The sequence below is a fragment of the Theropithecus gelada genome, chromosome 19 (genome assembly GCF_003255815.1).
Source record: "Theropithecus gelada isolate Dixy chromosome 19, Tgel_1.0, whole genome shotgun sequence".
Lineage (NCBI taxonomy): Eukaryota > Metazoa > Chordata > Mammalia > Primates > Cercopithecidae > Theropithecus > Theropithecus gelada.
Genome location: NC_037687.1, coordinates 35,358,373 through 35,371,911, shown reverse-complemented (window position 1 = coordinate 35,371,911; position 13,539 = coordinate 35,358,373). Strand labels below are relative to the sequence as shown.

Here is a 13,539-nt window from a genome sequence, read left to right as displayed (position 1 = left end):
TCTCACGGACAAGCTGGGCCCTCAAGTGGAGGTTGGGTGGAAAGCGCCCACCCCGGTACTGGCTTGGTGGGGTCACTCGGGCGGGACTCAAACATGAAACACTGACGCGCAAAGGAAACGGGAGCTATTGCGCATGCGCTCGAACGCTGGCCCATTCCAGGGCACGTACGCACGCGCGCTCCTGGGAGCCTCCCAACCTTCCGGGTGCGGGCGGGGCATATTACGTCACGTCGTTTAATCCGGAAACGGCGGCGGAGGCGACAGGATCGAGGGGCCTTGGTAGGTGGGCAAGTCGGGGAACCCAGAAAGAAGCGTGACCCGGAAGCGGAAGCGGGTGCCCGTCCCAGCTCCGGTGAGTGGCCCCTGCTGGACCGCGGATACCGGGCGGGCGTGCGGGCGTGCGGGCGGCAGCGTACGAGGCTTCTACTCGCCCGGGTGTCCGGCCCCTCGCTTCTCCCTGGGACCCTGTCGTCAACATCGAGGTCTCCAACACCACCTTGCTTTGGTGCCGGGCCCACTGACTCTCTGTCCTCGGTGTATAGTGCGACCCAACCTGCATCATCCCGTCCTCGGTGTACAGGATGCCCCAGCGCTCCCAACCGTCTCCCTCAGCATTCAGGGTTCCCAGATTCTAATGCCTTGTCCTCAGCTTCACAGCCCCACATTCACCTTTCTTGGTTCTTAGGGTCTCCGCCCATCCTGTCCTTCTCTATCAGAACCCCCACAATTGCCCTGTGCTCGGTGCCCACGGTCCCTAAAACACTAGTGCGCCAACTCTCGTCGCCCCCCGCTTTCAGTCGTATCAAGGACTCCAGGGCCTCACCCATGGGTCTGGAGAGAAAAGCTAAACTTGGAAGCCGTAACTTCTGTGGGGGCATGGCGATGGAGGGGCTCGGGCCAGCGCTTGGATAATTTTCAGGTCTACCTGTCCCCCTTATGTGTCCCCGGGACAATCCCAGTGTTCTCAGCTGCTCCCTTTTGGCCCCTCATTCCTGTCTCCAGTCTCAGCCCCTTCCCGTTTGGCAAGGCTCCCGTGACCCTGTTCTGCTTCTTGCCCTCCTTCTGGGCCCCCTGCCCTACAACTGGGCCTCACATCTGTCTCAGGCCTGCCAGTGAGCTTCTACCACCATGGACCTGTTGTTCGGGCGCCGGAAGACGCCAGAGGAGCTACTGCGGCAGAACCAGAGGGCCCTGAACCGTGCCATGCGGGAGCTGGACCGCGAGCGACAGAAACTAGAGACCCAGGAGAAGAAAATCATTGCAGACATTAAGAAGATGGCCAAGCAAGGCCAGATGGTGAGTGTGGGTGGTCAGGGGCAGGTTGCTGTCAATCAGGCACGGCTGTAACAGCAGTGAACAAGAGAGACCAGACACCAAACACAGGTGCTTTCAGCAAAATGAGTGGAGTGAAAGGTCAGCAGGGCTTCCCTAGTTTGAGGGTCTGGAAGGCTGCCTCCAAGGAACTGGTATGAGAGCCAAGGCTTGAGTTATGACAGTGAGCCTACAGATCTGGGCAGGGAATGTGTCAAGCAGACAGAGCAGCAAATGTTAAAAGAGAGCCTCGACAGGCCGGGCGCGGTGGCTCAAGCCTGTAATCCCAGCACTTTGGGAGGCCGAGACGGGCGGATCACGAGGTCAGGAGATGGAGACCATCCTGGCTAACACGGTGAAACCCCGTCTCTACTAAAAAATACAAAAAAACTAGCCGGGCGAGGTGGCGGGCGCCTGTAGTCCCAGCTACTCGGGAGGCTGAGGCAGGAGAATGGCGGGAACCCGGGAGGCGGAGCTTGCAGTGAGCTGAGATCCGGCCACTGCACTCCAGCCTGGGTGACAGAGCAAGACTCAGCCTCAAAAAAAAAAAAAAAAAAAAAAGAGAGCCTCGACAAAACGGGAGATGACAGGTGAGCTTCAAGAGTTGGGCATGGACCAGACAATTCAGAATTGTGGGCCAAAGTGGGAGCTAAGTTGAAAGGTTAGGGATTACAGGGCTGGGCGCGGTAGCTCACACCTGTAATTCCAGCACTTTGGGAGGCCAAGGTGGTTGGATCACCTGAGGTCAGGACTTCGAGACCAGCCTGACCAGCGTGGTGAAACCCCAGCTCTACTGAAAATACAAAAAACTAGCTGGGCGTGGTGGTGCACACCTGTAATCCCAGCTACTCCGGAGGCTGAGGCAGGACAATCACTTGAACCCAGGAGGCGGAGGTTACAATGAGCTGACATTGTGCCACTGCACTCCAGCCTGGGCAACAGAGCAAGACTCTGTCTCAAAAAAAAAGAAAAGAAAAAAAGATAACTATAAGGATAAGCTGGCCAGGCATGGTGGCTCACGCCTGTAATCCCAGCACTTTGGGAGGCTGCGGTGGATGCATCACCCGAAGTCAGGAGTTCAAGACCAGCCTGGCCAACACAGCAGAAGCCCGCTCTACCAAACATTAGCCGGACATGGTGGTGCATGCTTGTTATCCCAGCTATTCGAGAGGCTGAGGCAGGAAAATCATTTGAACCCGGGAGGCATAGGTTTCAGTGAGCCAAGATTGTGCCACAGCACTCCAGCCTAGGCAACAAAGCAAGACTCCATCTCAAAAAAAGAAAAAAAAAAAAGGATAAGGATAAGCTATGGCAGAGGCTGCCAAAACCAGTAAGGAGACATGAAGGAGGAACACAGCCTTTGATGGGTGAGAGGGTTTTGGCCTGAACAGGTAGGTAGAGAAGATAGCATTTCTTGGGATGGGCAAGAAAGATGTTTGGAGAGGAAATCAAAAGCTGAGCCTCAGGTTTGTATGTGATTCTGGATAGTTTGAGGTGTGGGTTTGTATCAAGTGGAAGAAGGGGCAGATTCTTCTTCTAGATTCTTCTAGGCTGGGAATAGAAATTGAGCAATAGCTGTTGTTAAGTCAAAAGAATGACTGAAAACATGGAGAGAAAAGGAACCCTAAGGAGTGAGCCTGGGGCCTTTCTTTTACCATTTACGAATCAAGAGAGGTGAGGAGGACCTTACAAAGGAGCCCAGGGAGTTGGTGGCCCAAGAGGCAGAGAAGGGTTAGGTCAGGAGGGAGGGACCAGTGACCATTGGGTTAGCCACAAAGTCTCTGTAAACTTCAAGTGGAATTGCGAATTGGGGTGGTGGGGAGGAACACCTAACTAATGGGGTGTCAAGAAGTATAGGATAATCTCATTCCTGTGTCCTTGATACCCGTCTACTCTGCAGGATGCCGTTCGCATCATGGCAAAAGACTTGGTGCGCACCCGGCGCTATGTGCGCAAGTTTGTATTGATGAGGGCCAACATCCAGGCTGTGTCCCTCAAGATTCAGACACTCAAGTCCAACAACTCGATGGCACAAGCCATGAAGGGTGTCACCAAGGCCATGGGCACCATGAACAGACAGGTGCGCTTTTCCCAATCCCCCTTCCCACTCCCACGACCCATGGGGACCACACTCACACTCCTACCACTTCCAGCTGAAGTTGCCCCAGATCCAGAAGATCATGATGGAGTTTGAACGGCAGGCAGAGATCATGGATATGAAGGAGGAGATGATGAATGATGCTATTGATGATGCCATGGGTGATGAGGAAGACGAAGAGGAGAGGTATGGGGAAACTGGATGGGAGGGTAGAGATGTTTGCCTGGCCCTCATGGAGTACATAGCCCTCATTGAGTTCTCTCTCTTCCCTAGTGATGCTGTTGTGTCCCAGGTCCTGGATGAGCTGGGACTTAGCCTAACAGATGAGCTGTCAAGTGAGTGCTCCAAAACCTGGGCCCCATTTCCCACCCAAGGCCCAGCCACAGCCCCAAGCCCTCCCTTTGCCTGCGTTACTCCCCTCCCCTGCTCAAACCCCTACTTTCTCTGCAGACCTCCCCTCAACTGGGGGCTCGCTCAGTGTGGCTGCTGGTGGGAAAAAAGCAGAGGCCGCAGCCTCAGCCCTAGCTGATGCTGATGCAGACCTGGAGGAACGGCTCAAGAACCTGCGGAGGGACTGAGTGCCCCTGCCACTCCAAGATAACCAGTGGATGCCCAGGATCTTTTACCCTAACCCCTCTGTAATAAAAGAGATTGGACACTAGTCTCTAGGCCCATGTGACTTTTGGCCTGATGTGGGACCAGGCTGGGGTCCCTGGGAGGACAAGTATCACCTAACACAAGAGGCACTTGGTACAAAGCTAAGGGTGGGAGTTTGGGGCAGGGGTGGACAAGCAAAGTCCACCTGGGGTTTTTCAGGGGTTGGGAGCTTGAGGTGAGCTGTGGGCCCTGCTCCATCCCCTCTCAAGATACTGGACTCCCCCAAACACCCTGGTAGGATCTTGAGAGGCCAGTCCTCCATCTGCCAGGCTGTAGTGCCCAACACTGTTTGGTCCAGTGATGATTTAATGACAACATTCGAGGACAGTCCAGACCAACCAACAGAGGCAAGGGGGTGACCTTGAGATTCACACGGGCTCAACTGTAGAGTGAGTAAATCATAACACAGGGATGAATGATAACGTTAAGTGGACTCAGCAAAGGGAGACGGAAAAAACCATATTTGGAAAGTCTCAGTTCACCGTGGTACCATCTGAAGATGAGAAACAGCTACGGCACCAAAGTTTACGAAGTATTCAATAGAGTGGGGCTAACCCTGCCTACACAGGGCTGCAGGTCACACCCACCCAGTATCGCAAAGCGTACCAAACAAGCCTGTAGCGTGTACATCCTTTGCCCTGGGTGCCCTCCCCATATCCAGAAAGGGCAAGGAGGCAGTCTTCCCCACTCCCTAGGCATCCATACACATGGGCTTGGGTAGGCTGGGGACAAGACCCCCCTCCCTTGTGCCACCAGTGCTTGATAAGGCTGAATAGCAGATACAGTCAATAAACCAGGCCCTAGGACCACAGCCCCCCAACCAGCCAAGGCCTGAGGAACTGGTGAAGTTTTTATTAAATCCACAGAAGTAAAAACCATATCGTGAGGAACTGGGGGATGGGGCCACCAGGGAGTGGGAGTCAGGCCACCAGGGGAGTGGGGATAGGGTGACAAGACAGAGAACAGAGCCAGGCTGGGCTGGCCATGGGGGGCTCCAGCCTCAGGGGCCATCACCAGGGCCACCAGACAGCTCCTGGGAACTCAGGCCAGCACCAGGCAGGCTCATCGGCGGGGGCTCCACCAGCACAGCAGAGAACTTGGTGTCACCGAAGGCCTCGTTCATGCGCGTCTCGAAGAAGCGCTGCAGGCCGATGATGGACTGCACGTCTGCCTTGTCCTGGACCAAGCAGGAATGCAGTGGATGAATGGGTCCTAGCTCTTTCCTTCACATCTCTCCCTGCCCACAGCCCCTCCATTCCACTGGCTTACCTCAGTTAACTTGTTGAATTGCTTGAACATGCGGCCCACATCCTGGGCAAACTCCTGTGGGGAGCTGTAGGGAGGTGACAACTTCTCCTGCAGGCGGGCGCGGATCAGGGTCAGATCCAGGGTGCCACCGGGCTGGTCCTACAGGCAGAGATCACACATACACAAAGACACACATATACATACATAGGTTGAGGGTGAGACCCGGCAGCCACCACCGCCCCACCGCCCGACTTTCCCGTCCTAGGACTCACCAGGGAGAAGGTGGAGTCGGTAGCCAACTGATGCAGGGGGCGGCAGGGTTCATGACAGAAGAGAGCCAGCAGAACACGCTCACATTTCTACAAACAGTGTACTGGATGTCACAGCTCTGGGTAGCACCTATAAAGCCTCTCTGGGCAACCCCACCTAAGTAACCCCAGCCCTCACCCGCTGGTTGGCTGGCGAGAGCTTGGCCACCACACCAGTGCTGTCTGCACCATCCAGGCTGAGGCTGCCATCCTCCTCCTTCAGGTCAGGGAGCACATGGCAGAGTGAGCAGCTCCACTCCTCCCTAGGGTGAAGAGAATAAGGGTCTGCACATGATCCTGTCCAGACAGCCCAACACCCAGACTAGACCCACACCAGCCTCACACTCACCCTGGTACATCCTGCAGGGCTGGCAGGTGACAGTCCAGGTGGAAACAAAACTCACACTGGTTGCACATGACCAGATCACCTGGCTTCTGGCAGACACGGCAAATGGTGGCACTGTCATCCAGGGTTCCCGGGCCACCACCTGGGGCTGAGGTACCCTCAGGAGCCACCACCTCCAGCCCTGAGCTGGTGCTGCCACTAGGTGAGGCCAGGCGGGGACCCTCAGCACCAGGACCCTCCGCAAGAGCCATAAGCACAGGTTTGGTTTCAGGGCCCTCAGTGGCAGTAGGAGGGGCTCCAATGGCAGCCTCCGTCTCCTCCTCCTGCAAGGTGGTGATGAGGGGTGTTCAACAGGGTCCAGACCTGGACTACAGGCTTCATCCTACAGCTATAGTTCCTTGGGACAGACTTACCTTGACAATGGCCATACCAGCCAGGGGTGGGGCACCAGGGGTTCCTGCAGGTGCAGTCCCTGGCTGGCCAGTAGCAGCAGCAGCGGCGCCACGTTCAATAACAATAAGGTTGTAGTCCTCAGTGGTACTGCCTGGGAAGACTTTGAAGACGGGTGGCTGGCTGTCAGCTGTGAGGTCCAGGTCCAGGCGTTCCAGGCTCACTCGTGGCACCTTGCGCATAAGGCCGCTCACCTCGCCCTCACCTGAGCGGGACCTGTAGATGCAGCAACCTGGCATGAGCACACCCCTACCCTCCATCCACCTCCACCGCCAGGGGAGGTGCCACACTTACCGTTTCACACCTGACACATGAGGCTCTGCACTTGAGTAGGGATCATCTACTTAGAAAATGGAGAAAGAAGACTGGCAGGTCGGGGTAGAAGCAGCACTGGGGCCCTTCCCCACCCACTAGGCAGACCCACTCACCTGACCCGAAGCCATAGCCTTCCTGTACCTCCATGGGCTGTGAACAAAGCAGAGCCCTCTGCTTCAGTGGGACAGGAACCCTGTTGGACCCCATTCCCTGCCCACCCCTTCCTGGGTCCTCTCTCCTGCTCACCTGGCTGCTGCCAGAGCCCTGCTTGCTCAGGGGCCCTGGGGCTCTTGGAGGGGCCATGGGTGCAGGGCCTGTTGAGTTAGTGCCAGGACGCTCTGCCACAATCTTGCCTGCACAAAAAAAAGAGAAACATAAGCAGGTACGGCACATGGGGTAATAACAAAGTAGAGCAAGGTAGAGCTGGGACCCACCGAAGGCCTCGGCACTCTTGGTCCAGGCATTGAGGTCCCACTGAAACTTCATCTCGCCATGTGGCTCCACGGGATCCACAATCATCTTGAGGGCCCGGTGCAGCTGGAAGTAGATCTGGTTGGGAGTAAGAGGGAAGAAAGAATGAGCACACCAACAACAAATAGGGATTTGAGATACTGGGAGCCACCTGCCTGGAACCCACCAGCTGGAAGCCCACCAGTACACACCAACTTCTTAGAAAGCAGAAGGGCTGTGTTGTTGTCACTCTCCAGAGCCCAAGAGGCAAAGCGCAGAATGTGCTCCTGGTGCTTCTGGATCTTGGTCATGGTCCAGTGCTGCCGCTCCAGGCGCTCCTGCTGCCCCTCAGTAACCTTCTGCAAATGGAAGATGTATGGGGTAAGCAAAGAAGGCAGAGAACACTAGGATCACTCCTTACCCGGGAAAGCATTATCAATCAGCAGAGGGGGCTCAGGGACCCTCTCACTGGCACAAGGATTACCTGGGCATCGTTGACCAGCACACGGCCCCGCTTATTCAGTTCCTTCATGATCTGCAGGATGGCCATCTTGACATCCACTTGCACACGCTTCTGTACGTCAGACACCTGGCGAATCCTAGGGGACAGAGCAGGTCAGGCTAGGTAGGGTCTTGCTGCCCTGGGCCACTCCACAGCCCCAGAACCCACACTTACGAGCTGCGAACCTCCTTGGTGCTCTTCTGCAATGTGGCATGTTTGTCCCCAAGGCGCTTCACCAGTGAGGCCAGGAGCTTGCGCTGGTTCCTCACTGCATCCTCTAAGAACTGGTACCTGAGAGCAGACAAATGTGTTCCTGAGCACTAAGCTAGGGAAGGGGTGGCACCCACCCAACCACTATGCCTTGGGACTCACTGGTGGTCCTTGTGGGCATTGAGCTGGCAGTCTCGGCAGGTGAGAGTATCACAGCTCTCACAAAACAGCACAAGGGGTTCATGCTTGTGTACGTTGCAATAGACGGTACGTTCACCATCCCGAGACTTGGCTGGCCCTGGGGAGTCGGAATCATAAGGCTGGACCCTGCCCTTCACCACCCCCAACTCAGGAAGCAGACTAAGTTGGGGCCTCATTTCCTGCCCGTTCTGTGACACTGGGCCATTTATTGGGAAGATGTAGAGGGTGTGGCCAGCGAAGAACACAGGCCTGCAGGCCCAATTCCTTGCTCCCAGAAACCTCTACCCCAACATAGCTGAGAACCACATCCCTTTCTTCTAGCTTCTAGAGGTGACACAAAGGTAAAGGTAAGGACAGCCTCCGGAAAAAGAGGACTACCCCCCCACACACACTGTTCCCTTTATTCTCCAAGTGGACATACTCAGAATTCTGCCTACAAACCACCCTGGACTCCTTTTCTTCTCCTTTCATGGTTAACTTCCTCCCTCTTTCATGACAAGAGAACACCAAGGTCTCTTACAACCCAAGAGCCCAGAGAAAACCTGTAGAGGTTCTCATACTGGGAGAGATGAAATGTCAAACTAGGACCCTCAAAATGGTGGTCACACTCCCTCTAGACCAGGAGCTTGGTGCTCAGCATAATTCCACCCCAAGACCAACACATTAATAACCTTGAAAGCCTGCTTCCCCATTAGAAAACCAATTAAGCATAGTGGTCCAACATACCAACCAAATCCAAAATACGTAGCATCAGGGCTCACTGGGGAAACTGACTTCCCCAGTGCCACCCATTCCTGCACCCTGACCTTTGCTTGGGACGTCTGGAATGTAGGACACCCTGCAGCCCCTGCCTATCCCTCCTGGCTCCTCAGGCCCCACAGCCGCCACTTTCCCACTATCTTCCACCAATGCTGGCCTCTGGGATGGGAAGAATCACGGTATGGCTACCAAAAGGCCCCTCATGGGAGGATTTTGGCCCAAAAACTGGGCTAGACTCAAAAGACTCTCAAGCTCCTTTCCAAATCAAAGTTGGCGAGTGTCTGCGAAAAGCTGGAAATGCCAAACCAAACTCTGGGTAAGTCTCTGCCAACTCAAAAGCTAAAACGTTTCCAGAAATCACCATCACTTATAACCCATGGACCCACAAAGTCTCATTTTCCCTAACAGCATCTTATACCAGATATGTGCCAGGGAACCACAAACCCAGTAAGCCCTTCACACCATGCCTTTCCCTGTTTGCATATTCTGAGCCCTTCAACACCAGGACTGAGAACTCCCCGATAAGCTTCCTCAAACCCTCTGTACCTCCCTGCAGCACATTAAGGTCTCCCCGTCTCCCCTTCCCACCCCTCCCACCTAAGCCCTAGAGACTACACACCACAACCCCAATTTTCCTGCTTTTGGAGTTCTGCTCTCCGGCCCTTCGGGCGGCACCCCCTGGACAACTCTAGGACCCATCCACCAAATGCAACCAACATTATAAAAGCAACTGAGGGCACACACGGGAGAGCAACAGCCCCCTCAGCCTCACGTACCAGTAGAGCGCACAGTGTGGTCCTTGGTGTACTTCACCCGCTGGTGCGCCTCTACACAGGTCTCACACAGAGGCTCCGAGCACTCCACACAGTAGCTGGTAGCTGGGGCATTATCCTCACAGCTAGTGCAGCACTGCCAGACAAAGGCAGGGTCAGAGAAAGCAAGACAACTTGCTAGATCCACATCTACACCCCAGAAAATACAACCCAAGATTAAGATTGGTCCCTTGACCCAGCCTAGACAGCCCACCCAGAGCCTTGGGAAAGTCGAGTAACAGCCTGGGAGCTGGTGTCAAGCTCCTCCTGGGCAGATGCCCCCTCCCCAGAAACCTCCCTGTGGTTGCTGCGGTTGGACGCACCTGGTTAGCATCCTGGGCGTCGGTGGCAGCCTTGCTGCCACTATCACGCATGAAATAATTCTCCACGATGTCTTTGGAGAAGCACTGTTGCTTGCACACGGGACAGTCCACCACTTCAAGAGGCAGGGATGTGGGAGACTGTTACAAGTTCCCACCCAAGTTATGGCCCCCCGCATCCCCGTGCTGGGTGGGCCCCCGATCATTACCCCGCAGCGAGCCAGCCCCTCCCCTCCCCTCCCTGAGCCCTTTCTCCAACTTTAGTCAGATGTCTCATCTCAGCGGCCAGCTCAAACCCACGTTCCTACGCAGGACCCAGAAAGTACTCCCCGTGCACTGTCCGGGCCCCCATCCTCTTGCCCAGGTAGCATCCTCATCTCTGCACCCAGTCGGAATCAAAGGCAGAGAGCAGGGGGAGGGGTGGCCCCGATCACTTCGTACTTACCGGCGCCGTCGCCCGCAGCCCCGCCGTCCCCGGAGCTGTTGGCGGCGGCGGGCGCCGCGGGCCCTAGGCAGGCACTACAGGCCGAGTGCAAACAGGGCAGCAGGCGGGGCTCCCTCTCGGGTCGCAGGCGCTCTCTGCACACGCCGCAGTGCTCCAGCAGCTCCAGCGCCTCGGCGCCGCCCCCCGCGGGCGACGACACCGAGGCCGAGGCCGAGGCCGAGGCCGCGGTCGAAGAAGCGGTGGAGCGCTTTTCGCCGCCAGCGGAGCTCTCGCCCGGGCCCGGGCTGCCAGAGGCGGCCGAGGCCGCTGCTGCCGAGGCTGCCGCCGCCGAGGCCGCCATTCACACGCCGCCGGGGGCGCCCAGGGGGGAGGAGGGGCGCGGGGCCCGCCGCGCAGGCGCAGACGCGCTCGCCGCCAACTGCTGGGCCGCCGCCGCCGCCGCCGCCGCCGCGAGGCCGAGCACCGCCACGCGCCTCCTGGGCCGCTGCCCGCCGCGCGCGGGACGCTGCTGCGGCACCGCCAACTGCTGTCTGCTCGCCTCCCGAAGGCGCCGCCCGCGCTTCTTCCTCAGCCGCCGCCGAAACCCTCACCACGCGCCACAAGCACAAGCACAACCGCTCGCCCGCGCGCCCGCTCGCAGAAAGAGCCGAGGCCGGGGGGCGGGACAGAAATAACTGGCGCCGACGCCGCCGCGCACGCGCATTGGGCGCCGCACGCCCGGGGGCGGGGCCCAGGCCGGTCGGGGCGGGAGAGGCTGCCAGTACGCACGCGCCCACTCCGGGTCCTTCCACCACGGCCAACCCCACGTCGGTGGGGTCTTGTGGGGGCGGGGCGGTCCCTCTGTGACGTCACTGCCGCAATTTAATCCGCCAGTGGGGTGTGCGCACCTTTATAGAGTGTGATTCCCCTCTCAGCTCCACCTCCAGACCACACCGAAGCGGGCCGCTGTGCGCCCAAGCGCATGGGCAGTCCGTAACTCTTCCTCAACCCGCGTCTTTTCGCTCGCGTAGAGTCGTCTCCAGCCTCTGCGTCACTAAGCGGTCGGGATAGGGGCGGGGCCAATGGAGAAGTAAGCGGGGCCAAGACGGAGTAAAGGGCTGTGCCCCGGGAGAGGGGAGGACAGTCTCCATCCCAGGAGGGAGGAAGCGCCTGTGTGAGAGCAGGGGCTGACTTTTGAATTTTAACCACGTTATAGTTAAACTTGAGAAACACAGAAAGTTGCCTAAATCAAATGTAGATCACAGACGGGCGCCGTGGCTCATACCTGTAATCCCACCATTTTCTTAGGCGAATCGGGAGGCTCCGTTTAGCCCAGGAGGCCGGGGCAGCAGTGAGCCGGGATTGTGCCACTGCACGCCAGCCTAGACAACAGATCGAAAAAAATGTGGCCGGGCGCGGCGGCTCACGCCTTTAATCCCAGCACTTTGGGAGGTCGAGGCGGGTCGATCACCTGAGGTCGGGAGTTCGAGACCAGCCTGGGCAACGTGGTGAAACCCCGTCTCTACTAAAAATACAAAAATTAGCCGGGCGTGGTGGCGGGCGCCTGTACTCCCAGCTACTCGGGAGGCTGAGGCAGGAGAATCGCTTGAACCCGGAAGGCGAAGGTTATAGTGAGCCGAGATCATGCCATTGCACTACAGCCTGGGAGAAAAGAGCGAAACTCCATCTCAAAAGAAGAAATCTTTTTGTGTTTGTTTTGAGACGGAGTTTTGCTCTGTTGCCCAGGCTGGAGTGCAGTGGCGCGATCTCGGCTCACTGCAACCTCTGCCTCCCGGGTTCAAGCAATTATCCCGCCTCAGCCTCCTGAGTAGCTGGGATTACAGACATCCGCCTCCACATGCCCGACTATTTTTTGTATTTTTAGTAGAGACTGACTTTCACCACTTTGGCCAGGCTGGTCTCCAACTCCCCACCTCAGGTGATCAACCCGCCTCGACCTCCCAAAGAGCTGGAATTACAGGTGTGAGCCACCACGCCGGCCCCCCTACCGCCCCCCACAAAAACACACACACAAACTATAAATCACAAGAGGCTACAGAGCAATGAGTCTATGAAATCCCATCCAGCCCCCCAGGCGTCCCGTCCGCATGATTTAGTCAGTGGCTACCCTGACTTTGATGCTTTTCCAGATGGGGAAACTGCACCTCAACAGTGGGGAATCCCCAGGAGGGAAGGAAGCGGCTCAGTGTGGGGAGAATCCTGTCTGAGGCAAACAGGGTCTGTGTGGGGAGGGGAACCCTGTCTGAGGAGGGAAGCGGGTCTGTGTGGGAAGAATCCTATCTGAGGAGGGCAGCAGGGTCCGTGTGGGGAAAATCCTTTCTGAGGAGGGAAGTAGGGTCTGTGTGAGGAGAATCCTGTCAGTAGGGTCTGTGTGGGGAGGGGAACCTTGTCTGAGTGAGGAGGGAAACAGGGTCTGTGTGGAGAGAATTCTGTCTGAGGAGGGAAACAGAGTCTGTGTGGGGAGACTCCTGTCTGAGGAGGGAAGTAGGGTCTGTGTGAGGAGAATCCTGTCAGCAGGGTCTGTGTGGGGAGGGGAACCTTGTCTGAATAAGGAGGGAAGGGGGGTGTGTGGGGGGAGAATCCTGTCTGAGGAGGGAAGCGGGGTGTGTGGGGGGAGAATCCTGTCTGAGGAGGGAAGCGGGGTGTGTCGGGGGGAGAATCCTGTCTGAGGAGGGAAGCGGGGTGTGTGGGGGGAGAATCCTGTCTGAGGAGGGAAGCGGGATCTGTGTGGGGAGAATCCTGTCTGAGGAGGGAAGCGGGATCTGTGTGGGGAGAATCCTGTCTGAGGAGGGAAGCGGGGTGTGTGGGGGGAGAATCCTGTCTGAGGAGGGAAGCGGGGTTTGTGTGGGGAGAATCCTGTCTGAGGAGGGAAGCAGAGTGTGTGGGGGGAGAATCCTGTCTGAGGAGGGAAGCGGGGTGTGTGGGGGAGAATCCTGTCTGAGGGAAGCAGTGTCTGTGTGGGAAGAATCATGTCTGAGGAGGGAAGCGGGGTCTGTGGGGGGAGAATCCTGTCTGAGGAGGGAAGCGGGGTGTGTGTGGGGAGAATCCTGTCTGAGGAGGGAAGTGGGGTGTGTGGGGGGAGAATCCTGTCTGAGGAGGGAAGCGGG

General features: G+C 57.2%; 3 protein-coding genes across 8 annotated transcripts in view; 2 read left to right on the top strand and 1 right to left on the bottom strand.

Annotated features, from left to right (window-relative positions):
- Window positions 1-208: 208 nt before the first annotated feature.
- On the top strand, window positions 209-4,070 carry CHMP2A (charged multivesicular body protein 2A). Of its 4 annotated transcripts, none has more exons than XM_025369260.1 (6): window positions 209-352; window positions 1,105-1,296; window positions 3,212-3,391; window positions 3,465-3,595; window positions 3,683-3,744; window positions 3,860-4,070. In XM_025369260.1, the coding sequence occupies exons 2-6, from the start codon at window positions 1,129-1,131 to the stop codon at window positions 3,985-3,987; spliced, it is 669 nt and encodes a 222-aa protein (XP_025225045.1). In that variant the 5' UTR covers window positions 209-352; window positions 1,105-1,128; the 3' UTR covers window positions 3,988-4,070. The 4 variants fall into 4 exon arrangements, with proteins under 4 accessions (XP_025225045.1, XP_025225043.1, XP_025225046.1 ...); XM_025369261.1 differs by having other exon boundaries at window positions 338-482; XM_025369258.1 differs by having other exon boundaries at window positions 3,683-4,070.
- Window positions 4,071-4,898: 828 nt separating this feature from the next.
- On the bottom strand, window positions 4,899-11,441 carry TRIM28 (tripartite motif containing 28). 3 transcript variants are annotated; one of them, XM_025366853.1, is made up of 17 exons: window positions 10,433-11,441; window positions 9,991-10,103; window positions 9,632-9,764; window positions 8,058-8,193; window positions 7,860-7,976; window positions 7,668-7,782; window positions 7,396-7,542; window positions 7,168-7,282; window positions 6,980-7,086; window positions 6,847-6,883; window positions 6,713-6,761; window positions 6,382-6,634; window positions 5,972-6,291; window positions 5,762-5,885; window positions 5,587-5,673; window positions 5,336-5,473; window positions 4,899-5,243 (listed from the first exon to the last, which is right to left on the bottom strand). In XM_025366853.1, exons 1-17 carry the CDS (start codon window positions 10,770-10,772, stop codon window positions 5,067-5,069), a joined length of 2,508 nt encoding a protein of 835 aa, XP_025222638.1. In that variant the 5' UTR covers window positions 10,773-11,441; the 3' UTR covers window positions 4,899-5,066. The 3 variants fall into 3 exon arrangements, with proteins under 3 accessions (XP_025222638.1, XP_025222639.1, XP_025222640.1); XM_025366854.1 differs by having other exon boundaries at window positions 6,713-6,758; XM_025366855.1 differs by lacking the exons at window positions 9,632-9,764; window positions 9,991-10,103.
- Window positions 11,442-13,224: 1,783 nt separating this feature from the next.
- Window positions 13,225-13,539, top strand: part of ZBTB45 (zinc finger and BTB domain containing 45) — a 34,875-nt gene continuing 34,560 nt past the window's right edge. Inside the window, exon 1 of the mRNA XM_025368985.1 lies at window positions 13,225-13,309. The gene's annotated coding sequence lies outside the window, so the exon portion shown is untranslated. The remainder of the gene's footprint in view (window positions 13,310-13,539) is intronic.

Excerpts from the sequence above, each read along its gene's own strand:
- TRIM28 (XM_025366853.1), bottom strand. The coding sequence starts at position 10,772 with ATGGCGGCCTCGGCGGCGGCAGCCTCGGCAGCAGCGGCCTCGGCCGCC. Across the intron at positions 8,194-9,631 it reads CCACACTGTGCGCTCTACTG|GGCCAGCCAAGTCTCGGGAT; the intron begins GTACGTGAGGCT and ends CCGACTCCCCAG. Across the intron at positions 5,886-5,971 it reads GCCCTGCAGGATGTACCAGG|GGAGGAGTGGAGCTGCTCAC; the intron begins GTGAGTGTGAGG and ends TCTTCACCCTAG.
- CHMP2A (XM_025369258.1), top strand. The coding sequence starts at position 1,129 with ATGGACCTGTTGTTCGGGCGCCGGAAGACGCCAGAGGAGCTACTGCGG. Across the intron at positions 1,297-3,211 it reads TGGCCAAGCAAGGCCAGATG|GATGCCGTTCGCATCATGGC; the intron begins GTGAGTGTGGGT and ends TCTACTCTGCAG. Across the intron at positions 3,596-3,682 it reads GAGGAAGACGAAGAGGAGAG|TGATGCTGTTGTGTCCCAGG; the intron begins GTATGGGGAAAC and ends TCTCTTCCCTAG.